At 40.5% G+C, this 19578-nt stretch overlaps 1 protein-coding gene across 2 annotated transcripts in view; it reads left to right on the top strand.

Annotated features, from left to right (window-relative positions):
- The window catches only part of ncam2a (neural cell adhesion molecule 2a), a 468276-nt gene extending 449893 nt beyond the window's left edge, over window positions 1–18383 (top strand). Inside the window, exons 16-17 of one of the 2 annotated variants that reach the window (XM_085449776.1) lie at window positions 3515–3722; window positions 15197–18383. In XM_085449776.1, coding sequence (XP_085305902.1) covers window positions 3515–3722; window positions 15197–15311 — 323 coding nt within the window. In that variant the 3' untranslated portion in view covers window positions 15312–18383. The remainder of the gene's footprint in view (window positions 1–3514; window positions 3723–15196) is intronic. The other variant, XM_085449777.1, reaches the window with a different exon arrangement.
- The last annotated feature ends 1195 nt before the right edge of the window (window positions 18384–19578 follow it).

Below are 19578 nucleotides of genomic sequence, written 5' to 3' on the forward strand. Positions count from 1 at the left end.
TCTCAATCTGTGACTTTAGAAGCCAGTGGAACCTAGACAGACTTTCAAAAGGTGAGATATAAAACTGTAGCCCTCGGTGCAGCGAAAATATTGATTCAGTCGACAAGTTTCAAATCCCAAATCCCTCTGATTCCACGAAAATGCAAAGTTTTAATTAGAGTTCCTTTTGCCACAAGGTTCTTTGTCTGTGCCTCGCTGTGCTTTGACTCGCTGCCAGGATCCGCTGTCTGCCGTCTCAGCTCTAAGTCAAGAACAAAGTCACTGACATAAGAGTCATTTGGGTCGTGACACTGTGCGGTGCAGGAGTATTTGGGAATTCACACATTTTTTTGTTGTTTGTTTGGCTCCATACTCCACCGCACTGGATTTGAAACAGTAGTTGAGGTTGAAGTGCTCGCTCTTGGCTTTAAACGAAAGGCATTTTCAGCGAGAAGGGGACTGTATCACTGTTTTTTTTTTGGATGGTGCAAAAAGACACTAGTATAAGGATTCCTGCATCCTCAAATATGTAAACCACAGTGTGTCGAAAACAGACCATGCCTAAATACATGCCTCTTTCCAAATTGTTTCCTTTATACATTTGGAGATCATACTCTTGAAGGACCACTTCACGGATGTTACACATGAAGTTCAGCTTCTAAAAGGCACATAGACTTCTCCACCTTCTTGTCAGCCCATTAGCACTTATCCATTTCCTGTTCCAAACGCGTCTTTATTGCTAAAAGCAAACAAGCGCTGAAGCTCCGCTGAGAGTTAAAAACCGTCCATATTCTTTCAACACTTTGTCACAGGTGTTAAACTCATGTGACAAATAATGTTTTCACATGACTCTTTCTACCTTCACTGCTTCCATTGCTTCTAGTTAATGCTGCTAAAGGTGGTTCAACAAGCTACCGAATCATTAGGTATACTTATCTGTCACTGTTCAGTCAAGCCTTAGCATGTTGCAGCGAACAAATGTCGTAGCAGGTTGGAGGGTTGGTACTTCATCAATTAGCAAGCAGGTAAATACTCTGGAGAATGAAGTGTAACGTGCTATTAAGTTGTATTGTTGAGAGAAAATGATCTGGTATTTTTAAGAGATTAAAACTCAAACTGTAAGAGTGCAGCAGCAGACAATTACTGCTAATTAAATCCACTTGATTAACTGATTATCAGCTAGTGTGATCACCTTGCTGAGGTTTGCTGGTCTGGAGCATTTAGGTTTGTGTTAACACACCACCATGATCTTCCACGGAGTTCACCCCAAGGTCAGACCATACGATGCTCAGAAAAACTGCAACTAGCCCAAGGGTGCATTTCAAAGTCTACAGGTCTCAGTTAGCATGTTGAATGTTAATGTTTGTGACAGCACAATTAGAAAAAACTGAATAAGTTTGGCTCATATGGAAGATTTGCTGTGACAAAGGTTCTCTGTAAAAAGAACATAGCATGGTGGAGGTTTGCAAACCACAAGACCTCTCGAGCAGCATCCTTTGGACAGACCAAACACAACATATCAGCATATCATTTGGACTTTTGCTGCAGTGAAGCAACTTTGTAAAGAAGAGTGGACGAAAATTCCTCCACAACCACATGAGAGACTCATCAAATCATACAGAAAACAATTACTTCTAGTTAATGCTGCTAAAGGTGGTTCAACAAGCTACCGAATCATTAGGTATACTTATCTGTCACTGTTCAGTCAAGCCTTAGCATGTTGCAGCGAGCAAATGTCGTAGCAGGTTGGAGGGTTGGTACTTCATCAATTAGCAAGCAGGTAAATACTCTGGAGAATGAAGTGTAACGTGCTATTAAGTTGTATTGTTGAGAGAAAATGATCTGGTATTTTTAAGAGATTAAAACTCAAACTGCTTTCTGCCTCACAGGTTTTGACCTTTTTTTTTTTAAATTCTTGTTATCAAAGATAAACTGTTGTAGGAGCGCTATCTGGACCTTGAAATTGTTTACACTGATTAGCCTGAGGCTTTGTGCTTTCAAACAGTGTATAGTTCCCCACACAGTTTAGCGCAGATTCAATTGGATAACATCCAGAATGAGATATAAAACCATCTCCTTTTTTTCCCCTTGAAAAACCAAATGGTTCATGTGTGTAAATTCATCTTTCTATCAAACATATAACATATAGGTAGAAGGCGGCTTACACCTCCTGCGTTCAGCTTGCATTTTCTTTGGTTTGTCAGGATGCAGGAAGTCGAACAAAGCCTCCTGCAGCATTTTCCCCTTGCTCACTTATTTTTTTATTTTTAAATTGGAGGTGCCAGACTACACCACTCAGCTGCCTCTGAGTGCTTACACCTTCCCATTATTGTCTGATCTCCCTTTTTTTACTTACAGGCTACTGAACACGCAGATGAGAGCGTACCTAAGTAGAAAAGGTCATTCACTCTCACTCTTCCATCACTGATTACTTCTGGCAAGGTCCGACCTCCAGCTGTCAGCGTTGATCCTGCAGTGGATGCTCCATTTCTCAACCCCAGGATCACTTAAGGCCACAGCTCCATTCAGAGACACCCACTGGGAGCGTCTCTTTTCTGCACTACCTTCATTTTTGTATTACTTTCAAATGGAAGCAGGCCTCGCTGCTTGTACCCAACTGAGCCGAGATCTCTGCGTGTTTTTAAGAGCAGTGTGTTGACCGCTCTGAGAGAGAGCATTTACTTAATTTAATTCCCGACGTGATTCTGTTTAGTGCTGCGAGGTATAAAACAGTGGACGAAGTGGCCAGAGCATCAGTGTGTCAATGCTTAACGCGTACTCGGGCTTCAGTGCAGAGCTGAATGTGTACGCCAACCTCTGCACCTGTGTGATGTTCACATTTAGCACATGATACAGGAGGTAGATGCAAGGCCCGAGGGCAAATATGGCCGAGAAGAACTGTTTTGTTTTTGCCCTCTCTGCCAATTAAATGCTCAGTTTTACGAAGCGTTTACTGTATTCTAAGTGAAGATGAAGCCACATTTGTTACATTTCCACCTATTTTGGAGCACTATAAATCTCATTTTGTTCAATTATTTAAAATCTTTCAAACTTTCATTCAATGAACTATATATATACAGAAGAAACTTTATAAGGCAAGAACTGATTTGTTTTGGAGGAGATTTGGTGGATTTACGCTAATAATCGAGATAATTCCACCCTCCTCCGAGGATTGTGCGCATTGAGGAATTGTGGATTAGGACTTATCTGTGTGTTGGAAACCATCCAACTGGCTCTGGAGGAATTCATTGACCTTGGAGTAAAAGTTTGGTACAGCTTTATAGTTTCCCGGGGAGGAAGCTGACCTCCAGCCTCGACTCTGCGGGCGTCCAGCCTGAAGACACAGGAGTGAGAGAATGAATCCCTTCCAGCTCCACTGATCCCACACCCAATCTGACCCTAAACTCTGAACGTGTCTTAGAGAACAAGTCAGCGAACCAAATTGCTAACAGTGGTTTTATCCTTGCTGTGTGTGTGTGTGTGTGTGTGTGTGTGTGTGTGTGCGTGTGTCTGCCTGTGTGTTTCACTGCCTTAGCAGAATCCCTGTTCAGCGGTCTGGGGCTGGGGGCGGTGGTGGGCCTCGGCCTGGGAGCGCTGCTGCTGCTCCTCGTGCTGGTGGACGTCAGCTGCTTCTTCCTGCGTCACTGCGGCCTGCTCATGTGCATCACGCGCACCCTGTGCAGCAAAAAAACAGCCACCAGCGGCAAGGGCAAAGAAATCGAGGAGGGGAAGGCCGCCTATCTGTGAGTATCCCCTTTGGTTTTCTTTGCATTGTTCTTTTTTGAAACCTTTGACTGCTTCAGTCCAAGCGTTTGATTTTGTGTAGTGACAGTATCAATTTTGCCAGCTCATGCCTGAAGAGGGAACATCTGCTGTGGGTGTATCTTTATGGCTGAGGGTTATGCTTCTTCTTCTTCTCGCTGTATAATTTTTGCGCAGTAATAAATTGAAAGCCCTGAATGGGTGAATACAAGTCAATACAAAGATTTTGAGAAATTGGTATGAAAACATCTAACAGAGAACAAAAAACAGCCTTCGCATTTCTCAGAAATGAACAATAAGGCCTGCAAAAAAGGAGAAAATAAACAGTTTTTTTCAAGGATCTCGTCCCCGAGTGACTCGCTGAGCAATAACATTAGCTGTTCATGCCATGTTCATTCCTCTTATGTATACATATATATATTTAGTCTGAATGAGAAAAGGAGATTTCTTTTTACCATTTACTGTAGGTACACCTACAACAGCCGCCCAGCCACCCTTTCAACCACAGTATGTCTTTGATTACGTCTTATTCACTTACATCAGTGCCTTTTACATGATGTGAAGCAAGTTCACCTTTTAAGTATCCATTTGCATGCGTTATGTGAGCGTGCATTCGTTACATGCATGTACAACCGTGTACATTTTGTGCTGTCACGCTTTGTTTTCAGTCTTGTGTGTGCGTGTGTGTGTGTGTGTACCCGCCTTTATTTCTTGCTATATGCATGCTAATAGTCCATGAGTGTTGCCACAAGCATCTCTGAAAACCATTTTCTTTGTTTTGTTTCCCCCTCATCAGACAGCATGCAATTTAGAAGCCCACCCCCGTGAAATTCATGGTACAACTGATTTTAAAAAAAATGTAGTCCCACTGTTTTATGCAGGGTGCTAACTACATCGCGGTGTCTGTGAGATAGCACAAACAGAGTCTTAGTCACTGGCCACAGCCGTGCCTGTCAGTGTGCCAGCAGTGTCTGAGATGGAGAGAGAGGGCACATGTGAGGAGGAGGTGGAGGAGGGAGGGGTTTGAGTTCTGCTGAGTCACTAATCTCGCGACACACGGAATCTACAGAGCAGCAACTCACACAAGACTTTACACTCTGTCTGATGTGTGCATGTGACTAGTGTCACAGTCACATACAGTACAGCAGGATGATACAAAATAGTCCTAAAGGTAGTATAGGTCCAGGTGACGATATACAGGTACATAGTGACTGATTGTTAAAATAGAGTCAGTTGGGCAATCAGGTGATTACTGCAGCAATAGCAACACTGGATTTACGTTGTCAAAGCTATACTTCAGCAGTGTAGTATCTCACTTTCATGAGGTAGAGCAAATGACGAGAGAAAACTCCAACACGATAGAAAGAACAATCAAAAATTATTTGTGCCTGTTTTTTCATTTACTTCAGAAAAGTCAATGTCAGTGGTTTCATGCAACTGTGTTAATTAACTGCTAAGAAATATTTCAGGTCACTTCATTCACATCATTTGCATTATTGCAATGAATAAAATACTATCTTGCTTTTCAGGTTAACTCGATGGCTTTTTCATTAAAATAACACAAATGACTCGATTAAACTTAAAAACACTCCTCTTTTAAGTAAATCCACCTACAGAGGAGTCTTTAAAACCAACAAAATTGAGATTTCAATTTTGAGTAAAAGATGAATCCTAAATTTCCTATTTTTTTGGCATCAGTGGTCATATAAATCTAAAGGTTATATTGCTGTAAATGTAATTACATGCTTGTATGAGTGTTAATCAAGCTCAGGGCTTAAACCATAGTGTTTATCGTAATAGTGTAACGTATTGTATTAAATAGAATTATTATGCCCAGTCACCACAGAATCTCGTGGTTTTCTCTTCAGACACATGCAGTTAAATGTGACTTGGATTCAGGGCATTCCCTTTTAATTGTTGAGTTTTAGCATCTGAATTAGTCCTCCTGTGTAAAACTACCCCACAGATGTTTCTGCAACCTTTTATTTTTACATCTATTTCAGTTTTTCAGTACGAGACCTGCAGCCATCGTGTGAATGTGAAAAAACCAAAAAGTACTTGTAGATTTTTATGGTGACATCAAACAGCAATGGAAAGCGAGGCTTAAAAATGAGGCTCGAACTCCAAAACACTGGAGGTATTTTGAAATGAAATCACTCCCCGTGTGGTGCCAGGGACATTAACATGGGTCTTTTCAAAAAGTTGGCACAAACAAACTTAGTTGGAGGACTTCTTGTTATCACAAATAGCTCCAAATTACCGGCAACATTTTCGGATTTCACAGGAAATGACACCCCCACACATGGATCAACACTAACATGTATATGAAATGCTGCAGTTCATAAAAATCTAGTAGAAGCAAGCAGAGAAGTCAGAATCGCTAAAAGGCAAGTGGTTGAAATTGTCATATAAACCAAGCTACTAATTCTAAACATGGACCAATCTATGATCAGCACATTGTTATTAACTTTATTTAAAACTGACAGGGCTAATCAACAGCAAGCTTAAAATTATGCCAAAAGAACACATTTTGAATGACGGTTGTGTTGATGAAGGAGGTACTTGAGTCCATCTGACAGTACCTCAGAGATTCTACAGTACTTGTTAGAAACTTTCTGGTTGTTTGAGCACTTTTGATTGTTGTCCTGTTGCAGTCCGTGTCTCTGCAGAGAGATTGGTTTCATAACTGGCAGTGAAGATGGTCATAACTTCTTTGAACTAGTGTAGCGAGAATGGAGTAAATGCCGTGGTCTGCTTTACAATGAGTCATGCCACTGAGCTGGAGACTAATAAGATAACACTTGAAATAATACAACTCCAACTGAGTTTCCAAGATGTCAATAGTGCAAGTCTGAAGGTGCTGAGGGGTAATAAGTTGTAAAGACTAGCGAAGCGTGAGCAACAGTGTCAATAATAACATCAATGGAGAGCATCTACGGTGATAAATAGCATGGGGTGAACTTCAAATTAGGAAGGTGATGAGTGGCACAGATCAGAGTGTGTGCTGGGTGTCTGTTCTGAGGATGTGAGCTGAGGAGTGTGTGGGCTGGTTTGGAACCAAGAAGAAAATCTGGAGGGTATCGTCAGTTCACTTCTGACACAGCAGATTTTTTTTTTTTGATATTCGGGGTTATAGAGACAGTTTTCCAACCTCAATGTGGTGCTGAAGGTTAGCAGAGCGACCACGCACCCAGCAGTGCAGGGTTATTTTGAAGTTGGAGCTAGGCTAGTGGACAAACGCACGACAGAGAGTGTGTGGGTGTCTTTCTGTTATGAATCTGCGGCACACACTGGGCTGCATAGCTGCTTCAGGGAAAGTTGAAAGACTCAAGTAGTACTGTTGACTTCAAAAGTCCTCACTTCCAGTTTCAGTCTTAAGTTCTTAACAGTGTGCTGAGATATCAATGGGACCCCATATAGAGATAGAAGAGAATTGGTACACCTAATGGACCTCTAGTCTGTAGCATCAAGTCAAATGTGACTCCAGCTATACTGTTTAACCCCTTACGACCTTAAAAAGTCACTATTCAGGCAAAAGACAGAAAAAGTAAATACATGTTTATGCAGGGAAACTTAAATTGATTCATATTCTTTCTACCTGCATTTAATTTGGATTCTGTGTTCATTTTTTTTTTCTTTCTGGAAGTTTTTTTTTCCCTTCCTAATATTCATTGCTTGTCATAGTTGTGCAGCCAGCTCCAGTCCCATCCTGTCAGTCAGTGAACCAGAAATAGATTTGTGCCCCTGTCGGGCTCTCCAGTAACCTGCTGGCAAGAAACCCAGAAGAACAGTTTGGTATTGACGTTTAATACAAAACAACAGCTGCTGATAATCTTTTACCCAGAGACAAAAAGTCAGTGTTGAGTAAAGCTGATGATATGTCACAGTGACATTTTAACCGTTGAGGTGGCGCAGGAGGGGCGTCTGGTGAAGTCTGTTGTTTATTCAGGCTTAAGAAGTTTGAGTAGAGGCTCAGTGATAGATCTGACTTGGAGTCGATAGACTTTTGAAAGTGTTTATATATACCTGATGACTCACGGCAGGAAATATAAAACAGAATGGAAGATTACAGTTAAGGCCATGGCAGCCTGGGGATGGAGCAAGAAAGAATTTCTACAGAAGTGTCAGTCACTAAAGAAAAATCTGTTTGAGATGCCAGTCAGCCGTGTTGTTCATGATGACTTCCTGTCCACTAACAACATGGAGTACTAAACCAATGGCGTAAAAAGAAGGTCAGAGTGTTTTATTTGCCCCTGTTGACGTCACACGAATCCCAAATGAAGTCTGAACACACTTCGTTCCTACTAGTGTCCTATAATTGAAGCAGGTAGATAAAAACCTAAAGTTAGCAATTACTGGGACTGTTGTAATGCTATGCTAGTTCGTCCCCTCCCATACGTATAATGTGATAAGCAATGCAATGAAAAACTTGGTTTGACGCTATCTTAAATTTTTCCAGCTGGACACTGGCAGTCCAAGCAAAGACAACAAAAGCAACCTCGAACCCCACATACTGTGCATGTGCACACGTACTCTTAAGAAAAGAAAAAAAAGCTGATTATTTTTGTTTGAATTAAACAAAAAGTGGGGGGCTAAAGGACCTAAACGAAATAACCAGTTGAAAGACACTTTGAAATCTGTAAATGCAAAGAGATGCAAAAAAAAAAAAAGTCAGCATCAGGGGACTAGCTTACCTAGCGTCAGCTCAGAGGTACCATGTTAGCCTAGAAATTTGTGATACATGTTAATGGTTCCACAGTGCTTAGCATCGACCATACAAAGCCTAAAATCTTAAGGGCACGACAAAATTATCAAAATAAAAAAGGCAAATTCACTGAAAAATCACCAGAAATAGCTTCTGAGTTCTAAAGCTATGACTTTGGTGACACCTTAAGTCATTAATAATATCTAATATAGCAAAACAAGAGGAACAAATGAAAGTATAACTATATTTTGCATATGTAAATTTAACTTTGTTTAGCTGAAGGATACTGCATTAGAGAAAGTGAAGTTAAAGGTAAAGTGAATTAATCAAAGAAGAATTATTGTTACTACATTTGCTGTCATTCAAGAATATACCAGGAGTCCTAGTCTAATTAGCTCTTCACCATGTTTTTCCATAATGTATTGTTCAGCGCAAGCACATTCATTTTTCTCCCTTTGTTTTCCTGTTTCAATCAAATTAAACATCATTACAGGGATTCGGAGCCTCTTGATTCTCCAATTTTTTTTGAAAGACAAGACAGTCTGTGCTATTGACATGTAGAGAGCACATAAATTTCAAATTCTGGAGCAGCAGACTGAGGTGGATGACATTTAATTAAGTGTGAGCTCACAGTACTCTTAACTCCAGAGCAAACAGAAATCTGCTTGTCTCGAGAAGCTAAAAGGCTTTGGCTGGAGCATACCTGACCGTGTAAAAATGAGAAAAAGGACATATATCTGTCTGGTCTTCGTTTCCCTACATTCTTACTCCACAGTCGTGTAAACAAGCTCATTTCTACATCAGGTCAGGGAACAAGGCGTCTGATCCACATGTAAACAGCCAAATTGTCCATCAGCAGCTCCGTCAAAGTGCCTTTGACAAAGACTTCCACTTCTAAATTCACAGTAAGATCCCGGATGCCAACTCTAAAACAAAAAAAAAATGTTTGCTGGAAAAAAATATATATACGTGTATAGATTTTGATAAGGGTGTAAACAAACTCTCCAGGCACATACCGCAGCTAAGACTGCAAGCCACCTAATTTATCACAGTGAAAAAGCAAAGATTGTAGCCTGCCTTCATGGCCTGCCATAGATGGCAATGTGCTTAATTAATGTCTGCAGAGGAAAGAACAAGTCGCCCCTGCTGCGCTTTGGTGTCACTTAGAAGCTTACAGATTACAAATACGTATCTGCATACGCACTCTGATATCACGCCAGCGCACCGTGAGCTTCACACAGCTGCTGGCTCTCGCAGCATAATCAGAGGTTTGTCAAGACCCAGTAGCATTGCTGTTTGCCTTGTGTGCCAAACAATGTTTTGAATTGAACTTCTGATGGTGTGTGCATATTTTTGGACAAACAAGCAGTATATGCACATGAGATAGTATGTTCACAGTGATGAAAAATGACTCCAAATGGCTCTATTTTTTTTTAGCATTTGGAGAAAAACTATCCACACAATTTTTGCTTTTAACTGTGGCCACAATGTTAAATACTGCACAAGCAAAGATATCTCGAGATCCTTGTGCCAAACAGATTTGTGTCATAGTGCTGTTGTGATAGAGGAAAATGTAACCCAACCAAGGAAAAGGGTAGGTTTACAAGATGGTAGAGACTTTGAAGCTGTATGGTTTGGAAATGTAGGCAGGAGGCTGCGCTGTAGGTAGCAGAGCTGAACATTTTCATTGGGAGTGACCAGCATGGACAAGATTAGAACGGAGTCAGAGGGACAGCTCAGATTAAGCAGTTTGGAGACAAAGGCTGAGATGGTTTGGACATGTGCAGAGGAGGGAAGATGAAGCTCCCAGCCAGGAGGAAAAGAGGAAGATCTCAGAGAAGTTTCATGGATATAGGGAAGGAGGACATGCAGAGGATTGGTGTGAAAGAGAAGGATGCTGAGGATAGAGTGAGATGGAGACAGATGATCTGCTGTGGTGACTCTTGAAGGCAGCAGCCAAAAGACAGCCCCCCCCCCCAAAAAAAATAAATAAATAAATAAAAATTAAAGAAGCCCTTATGAGCAAACACTTGGCAACAGTGGGAAGGAAAAACTCCCTTTTAGAAGGAAGAAACCTCCAGAAGAACCAGGGTCAGGGAGAGTCAGCCATCTGCTGCAACCAGTTGGGGCTACGGCAGATGTATGACTGCAATTTTTTATAATTTGAATCAACATATAGCATGCGAAATATTGCTTTCTCATCACACAGAGCCCCATCAATAATTATTAACGCCAACCTCAAGTAGTTCTAGAAGTTCTAGTAGTTTTATGTTTTTCATTGCACTTTTTTTGACCATTTGAATAACTAAAACGGTACAACTATGTTAAGGAGTTTATCAAATTGCAGAGAAGGCAAAGAGCATGCCGTATGCCAACTGCAGACGCTTTAACAGTTACAGTTGCCTCTCCAATATTTTTTTGATATAATTTCTTCTTTTTTTTTTCTTTTTCTTCCAAACTGTACTGATACTTTGCTTCAGTAAATGGATTCGGGATTGTTTTGATTTTGCCTCCTCACTGAAGAAACAGGAAACGTCGCACAGCAAGAGCCTTCGCAGAACTTGAGGAAACCTCCCCATCTGAGTATAAGTCAAATCTAGGTTTGCATGGAGCTAATGAGACATGAAATTGGCTTCACTGTGCAGGAACTTTTACATCCACCAATCAACCAAAGGGGGAACCCCCCTCTGGCCAGTTGCAATATTTGGGCTTATTAGGTACAGTATCATGCAGGGTTACTGTTTTACGTTCATGATCTCGCTCACTGAAGAACTCTCCCGGAGCTTGGTAAAACGTCCAGCATGGCAATTTGAGGGTGATTTTGTGTTGATGTAGAGTGCCTTTTAAAATTGACAATTTAGTCGAGGAAATTCAGCGTTTACACAGTGAAAACATCCAGTAATGGGAATAATAAAAGTGTCCACTGATGCACTAGATGAGATATCTCAGACCTTTGAAGAAAGAAACAATGCAAAAAATAGAATTATTTAGTTAAATGAATACATTTCAATGACAGCAGGGATGACTGATTCATATGCAATGTTTTATTAAATGTCAATAGCTGTATAAGAACTGCATTAGTAAAACAACAAGCTGTTTCGGTCAACCCCTGCTAGCTGCAGGTTCGTGTTTATTTAGAGAGTCGTGTCAGCCTCGAATTAAGTATTCTTTCAAAGGAGAAGTTCTGCTCCAAGAATTAATGTATGAGTCATCCGGGAAATGTTTATCATGTGGATATATCTACCATTAACACTAATAAAAAAGATTTTTAAAAAGCTCTAAAAAATTCAAATGATTTTTTTTATACTCAAAAGACAATATAGAGCTTTTCATTTAGAACCTTCATTTGACAGATTGTTTATGTCTCTGAGTCATGACAGACTAGCAGCGGCAAAATAAAAAGTGGAACCGCTTCATGAACTCCGGAAAATGAGAATCTTTAAGGTCAAGTGTTATTAATACTGGCCTGGTACAGGTCTATAATACCTTTCTTTGTTTGTGACTTAACCCCCCCCCCCCCCCCCCCCCTTCTTTTTTCCCTCAATGTCTTGATAGAACTGGAGAAATACGCATTGAATGAAGCGCATATTAGGAGCAAGAGGACTCTGACAATGTGAATCAATGTAAAAGCCAAAGTTCCTTATTGATCTCCTTATTAAACTTGTCTTACTTCCAAGAGGCGCAGGGTAAAAGAAAGGGCTGTGTAGCAGGAAGAGATGCAACTCAGTGCCACGTTCGCTTTGCATTTTCTGTAATTGTCATCTGTTTTCTCATTCTTTCTTTTATTTTTGTTTATTTACTTTATTTTGTTCTCTCTCTCTTTTTTTTTTTTTTTTTTGGTTGTTTGGTGTAGGCGCAAGCTACCGCTGAGAGTAAAATTGCATTTAGACATCCCTTGCTGAAATTTCAGAGCAGGGTTTTTATTCCCCAAAATGAAATGACAAAAGACAGACGCCTGTTTGATTTTACATGGGTAGCCCCCCCGTGGTTCGTATTTTTTCGGTGAATGTGTCCCTGTTGGTTTGTCAATAAGTGGTTTTTGGTTAGGCTTTAGTGTTTTAGAGGCTAAGATGAGGAGATTTGACACTGCTGATAGATATTTCTTTGAAATGTCTGTCCTCCTGGCATATGAACACATCAAAGGATACTAATTCGATTGACAGAGTGCACATAATGGCAAGAAGCCACCTGTAATGGCGCAGAAGGGGGAATAATATAGCTTTTTTCTAATAGCTACTCCCTAGTTATGGGTCATTTTGCATGTTTGAATTTGTGCAAGTCAAATTAGAATAGAAATGTGGGTCATTACAACAAAAGATATTAGAAAATGCTACTTTTTAGGTCTCATTATGTTGCAGCATTACTTTATTCTGACCCACTGCCTGTATTAACCGCACTTGGATAAAGCCAGATCAGCCAAATGCAGATGAAAGCTCTCATATATCACATTGCTTGAAGCACAAGCTGGTTGGATTTTCATCATACTGATGCATATTAGCATAAAGATAAAGCTGTGATGTCCTTCTGCTGCATTACTCAAAACAAAACTCGTGGAAGATTAGATGAACAAGCGTGCCTGAAACAGGGCTGTGAGTAAGTCAAATAGCCCGTGCCTATTTCCTTTTCTATCCGTCTCAAAATGAGTCAGACTTGCACCATATTGAAGATGTGCGAGCTCTGAAGTTATTGCAGTCCAAAAAAGTTGATCCTGTTCATCTGGACGTAGGGTTTTCAGTGGGAGAAATGTTTCCTCGCTCATCCAAGTGACTTCTTCAGTCTCAGCTGAATGCCAGTTTCCCCAACTTTAAGGTTGAGTGTGCAGCACCTTCAAGCTCTGGCGACTCATTTTTAAGCTGCAGATTTGCAGTGGTCTTGGTAGAATGGTGGTTATTAATGAAATGAACTCGCTGTATCTTTGTTTATAAATTTATAATAAAAAAAAATTATGAACTTTGTCTCCTTCAGTCTTGCATAAGCGAGTATAACACCTTTGTGTAGTGGAAAACTGACTGACTCAATCTTATTGTTGGTTTATCCCTGTCTTAATGCACCAGTGTCGATGTAAAGATGGCAGACTAAGTGGTCTCAGACTTTGTCCCTATCTTTAAAGCAAATGTTTCAGACGCAGGGAGATGACAAGTTGTATTCCATCATTAGTTGCAAGTGGTTGCTGACATATGTGAATGTGATTGCCACATATCCATTTACGCCGGCCTAAAGACTAGTCACTGAGAAGCTGGCATCCACCAGGTTGCTATAGAAGAGTATGTATTCCGTTTGGCAAATGGTTTCTGGATTTACCGAGTCATGAGCAATGATTTTGTTCACCAACAGGTTGCAAGGAAGATGACAACTTGGTTGCAAACACTAGCAAGTGGTAGCAAGAATGTGAAAGTGAAACCAGAGAGCTTTTGCTTTCACAGTAAAAGTTGCCCCTTCTGAAATATGTTGGATGTGGCAATACGGCACATTTTCTGCTTTACTGGAGAACGTTCCCCACTTCCAGTTTGTGTCACACCTTTTCAAGTTTGATAACAGCTTTGAGATTAAAATGCAAAGTGCGAATGACAGTGGCAATCTACTTGGGGCCAAAGAAATTGCACTGAAGTTTTTGGTGCAGCAAACTCTTTGCAACCAGTTTTGTCCAAGGCGCATCAGCCAGCAACCTCCTGCGGTTACTTGCAACCGTTTGGGTAATACATATTATTTACTTGGGACTATTTGTCAGATGGTCACTGATCTGGCTGTAGACCTGTGTAACTCTGGTGTTATAGGGTTCATCTTAGGCCTAGCCAAAGCCACATTTCCTGCTGTATGTGCAATATGGGGTTGAGGCTTACATGTGGTGTTTTTTGGGAGGAATGTCAGTCAGAAAAAGTATGCCATTAGGGAGGGGAAACCTAAAGAAATTGACTTGTTAGAAACAGCGTAAGATAATAAGGATTTTTAATAATAACGTAAAAGAAAATTTGGGTTCTAAATAAGGATAACAGAATGATTATGCTGAATAAAATTAATTTCAATCAGTGCCATTCTTTTAAAGTATTCTTTCAGGACCAAAGCAAATCGATCGATCTACATTGCTATTCCTGAACATACATAGTATGGCTTAGTTGGGAATAGATGAACTATCACAGATTGCTGAAACCAACAAATACTTTAGCGTCTATGTACCATATGTGTGCACTGATTTCTTTAAAAACGGAAGTGGATGCCATTCATCCTTGGTGAACAGATGGAGAAAGTCCTGTAAAAAGCCTGCTAAGTCACGTTGCTTATAATTATTCATGTCTCATCTCCATCCTCATCAGACATCTAGAGCACTGAAAACAAACACAAGCTGACAAATTGATCAGCTCTCCAACCATCCAGACCAAACACAGGCAAAATAGGAATAATTTGGCTTTCTCTAACCCCTTGTGAAGCCCCGTGGAGGCTGTTATATTTAATATTCCTGCTGCCTTTTCTCTTCAATTAAATTTAGCTTTATTAATCCCAAAGGAGGCAATTCATTCACACACCGAAAGGTCTATAAGGTGGAGTTCAATGCTGTTAGGCACACATTTTTTGAAGAATACCATTAAGCCTAAACTCTCTTACAGCAGTAATTCAGCTCTGCTTTATGTACAATTTATTGTGCGCCTGTTCACAATAATGGTATGTATGCTTTAAGTTCTTGTAATGACCAAGCTTTGAAATGCACAAACTGCGTATTTCACTTCCACGTTGTGCATTTCTGTGTCTCTGCAGGAAGCTACCGCTGAAGGAAGAAAATGGAAGAGAGGTTCTCAAGCCGGATACGATTGAAATCAAAGTGCACAGTGACAACAGCATCCACACAAAGCCCGACGACAGCAAAGCGTAAAAGGGTCGGTCCTCCCGCCGCCAAAAGAACATTCGGATCACAAGACCAAAACCCAGAGAAACTACAACACTGGAAAATAGTGGAGTAAAATACCATATCTGTTTATAGCAATGCCCCAGAGAAAGGCATGTGTAAATACAAAAAATAATAGAGAGAAAATAGAAAGGAAGAAAGTGTCAACCTTTTAGACACCCTGAGTGATTAATGTATCATGTTCTTACAAACATGGCATCAGTGGAAAGCTCTTGTTGATCAATGATTGTATATTATTTTCTGCCTTAAGTATTATTTCTCAGATTCTGGGTTTTTTTTTTTGTTTGTTTATTTCTCTGTTTTACACCCCACATGGGATTTTCATGCAGTTGAAAGGTGTTTCTAGCACTCTCCTCTTTGATGTCTCTCAAAAAAGACAATCACCAGCGGAGGCATAAGCTGGTACGCTGGTGTGCCCCAAATATCTCAATGCTAATGCTTTTTTTTGTCTTTGTAAGAGCAATGCATGGGCTGACCTTCACTGCAGGATGTCACAGTGATTTAAGCCTGTTTCCATGCCTGAGTGTTACTCTACAACATCCTTTTTATGCCTGTGATAGCCAAGCTAGGTGCCTAGCTTACAAAGACAAATTCTCAGTTATTGTACTTTAAGCTAGCAGGCTTCGCTAGCATTTCTACCTGAAACAATATTAATTTTTTCCAGAAGACTTTAGGCCTAATATTTGGTTTGGTTTGATTTCAGAAGGGCTTTTGCGACTCTTTATAAGTACTCAACAGTATCCAAAAATCACAAGAAGGAAGAGTGTGTTGCAGTCTATGAAGTATACAGTACAAAAACCACACATGTGCATTGATGTCACTGTTAGCAAAGCCTTTTAAATTGACGCCGAATATTGTTGGCGCTCTTCAGGCGTCTCACTCTCTAACAATGTGCGCATAAGAATGTTTTATTCATCAGCTGCATACACCGTAATGTGTCGTATATTGTTGCCAGAGGTTAGCCGCACTGCAAGTCAATTTACACTTTGGTATACAATGAGTAATGAAAAAATTATGTTAATGTGTTGAAAGGCGTCCCCGTGAGTGCCCTGACCAGTAATCTTTGCTATCTGTAAAAGCAGAAGTAGCAGCAAGGTACCACTCAAGGCATGGGAACAAAAGAGAAAAGGTATGCTCGAGAGAAATAAATCAACATTTACGTCATGTCTGTTTTAAATGATAAACTTTGGTTTCTTTGATTATTCTTGCCTCAGATTGGCCTCTGATGCCGTTTTTCTTTCTTTGGTCTGGTCACTATTCTCTCTGATGTTGTCACGTGTTGTACATAGATGAAAAAAAAAGAGTATTTTACAAAGCTTTTATGTAAATATACCCTAAAGGATGTGTCCTTTTTTCCAAATGCAAAAGGCTTGGCTTTTTCTTTTCTTTTTTTTGTGAACACTCCTTGGATGAAAAGCTGTTGGCTGTTTTTTTTTTTCCTTTTCTTCTTCTTTTTTTTTCCTTCTCTTGTGTTTTGGTCCAAAGTTCAGTGATGGTGTAATATTGTTTTTTCCTAGTCATTTGCTTTCCCTTAAGAAAAACCCATGTCCTGAGGCTATTTCACAGCATTTCAATGGAGGCAGTAATTACGGCATTAGTGTGCCTTCTCTTTTTTTTTTCTTTTTTTTTAAACCCCCCCCCCTTCCTTTTGTGGCCCAAAGTCGCTGTAGCAGTGTAGACCAACAAATGAACTTTTGATCACAGCTTAGCTGCTTTGTGCCACAGAATGTGTCATAAGATTGAATTGTATTGTGATGCTGTGGTTTCTGGGACACGTAGTCATAGGGTTGTGGGTTCTAATCACCGACACTGGACAGGAACGGACGTGTGCAACTACCTAGTACAACTAGATGTCAGGTCGAGGCTGTTGAGTGGTCTGATGGCATCACATGAATCATTACATGACTGTGTGTGTGCGCATGTATGTGTGCATACATCCATGGGTAACTACACTCGTCTACATGAATCAGGTTGCATGTATGTCCGCTGAATGTATCTGCACGTACTGTAAGTTAATCCATTTGTATGTTTGCGAGGATGTGTTCCCATTTTTACTGTTTTTTTGTTTTTTTTCAATTTTCCACAATAAGAGTCTCCAGATTCCAAACCTTACACTACATTAAAGAGTTAAGTGCTATTCTGGCATTTATTATATTTATTTTTTAATGTTGTTACCTATTTATAATAAAGTGCGAGTACACTTTCCATCTCCATGGTGCACCATGTGGCAAGCGAAGGTGATGATGCGAAGGTGATGATGACCACATGCCAAGTGTGAATGTCAGAGTGCTCTAAGTGCATGGAGTGTTTCCTTTTTAAAACATTTTTTTAAACCGTGGTGCGAGTTGGCGAGAGCTCTCACGCCGAGTTCCGGGGTGTGCTCTGATAGTTAAAACCTGATTATGTAGCTCTCGACAGTGATTAATTCCCTAGGCTGCAGCACTCCTTCCATGTGTCTGCCAGCCCCCCTCCTGTCCTCCCCACCTGCCCCCCTCTCCACCACTGTTCCCTGCCTCTCAGACTCCACTGGTTTTTATCTCAGACTTACGTAGTGCTGGCTTTGTTTTTTCACAGCGAGCCCTTGTACCTGCATATCTCTAAAGGATGGTCCTGCCATGGAGTGGTTCCGCTGCCTGTTACGATCACTGTAAATATGGGAGCACAGTGCCTGGGGGCTATACGATTTGTACATGTTCTTTTGTATTTGAATATAAGTCTAACCCCCCACCCCCCCACCCCTGTCCTTCTTCTCCTCTGGTCCCTCCTCTCCTCCCCTCTCTCGTCCTCCTTTCCTCTCTGTCTCCTCCATCATCCATCAGCCCTTTTTTCTGTAAAAGGGGGGTTAAAAAAACAGGTGTGTTTGAGCTCAGTGTACAGTATGTGTCCTCTTTGTCCCCATGCTCCCCGTGTCCCTTGGACTGTCCCCGCTGAGTGTGCTTTGTGCAGGAGGTGGGAACTATTGATGTCTCTCTGTACGTACCTGTGGAACACTTGTGACTCCTATCATTGGCCGCTGTAAATAAACATGTCCTGGTAGAAGACAGCGAGACGTTGTCGTTCCTGATCTCACTTTTTTCTTTCTACCGACTTTCCATCTTATATGTGGGTGTGCAAAAAAGCTTTAAAAGCAAACATTTTTATTTATACAGTAGTTTATCCCTTTAGCCCACAAAGCCACAGGTAAGTTTAGCATAATGAAAAGGTCATGTTTCAAAACTAGCACCTCCGAGGCTTAAATGAAAAGTTGTAGGCCGGCCTTTGTGAAAATCATTTTAAACCAGTTTCAAATGTTATTATGATACGTTAGCATATACACTCACTGGTCACTGTATTAGGTACACCTGTTCAACTACTTGTTAATACAAATATCTAATCAGCCAATCACATGGCAGCAGATCGGTGCATTTAGGCATGTAAACAAGGTACAGATAATCTGCTGAAGTTAAAACAAAGCATCAGAATGGGAAAGAAAGGTGATTTAAGTGACTTTAATCTTGACACAGTTGTTTTTGCCAGACAGCTGTGAGTGTTTCTGAGTGTCTCAAAAAATGCTGATCCACTGGCGCAACCATCTCTAGCGTTTACAAAGAAGGCTTTGATAATGAAATTACCCAGTAAGCAGCAGTTCTCTCCTGACAAAGCTGTCTTGTTAATGTTCACACTGGCTCATCATAACTCAACAAAAGAAGATTGGAAAACGTTGCCTCATCTGATGAGTCTCAGTTTCTGCTGTTACATTTGGTCTGGTGAGCATTTGGCATAAACAAGGCAAGGCAAGTTTATTCGTATAGCACAATTCAACAACAAGGTGATTCAAAGTGCTTTACAGAGACATTAGAAACAAAAACAAATAAAAAGCATGATTTAAAATTGATTAAAACAAGCAAACAAACTAACTAACTAATTAACAAACAAACAAACAAAACAGTATATAAAATCAAAACAGATAAAATCAGAACAGTAGATAAAATCAATAGTTAAAATGTAAGTTTTGAAATTTAAGCTTAAGTGCGGATTTGGTGCTTTATTCAAATGCAGCTGAGAACAGGTGAGTCTTCAAACTGGATTTAAATAAACTGAGTGTTTCAGCTGATCTGAGGCTTTCTGGGAGTTTGTTTCAGATATAAGGAGCATAAAAGCTGAATGCAGCTTCTCCGTGTCTGGTTCTGACTCTGGGAACTGATAAAAGACCGGATCCAGATGACCTGAGGGATCTGGATGGTTCATACTGGGT

This window comes from Copadichromis virginalis, linkage group LG23 (assembly GCF_057382275.1).
Source record: "Copadichromis virginalis isolate Kocher_CV1m ecotype Utaka linkage group LG23, C_Virginalis_male_GT1.1, whole genome shotgun sequence".
In the NCBI taxonomy this organism is placed as follows: Eukaryota; Metazoa; Chordata; class Actinopteri; order Cichliformes; family Cichlidae; genus Copadichromis; species Copadichromis virginalis.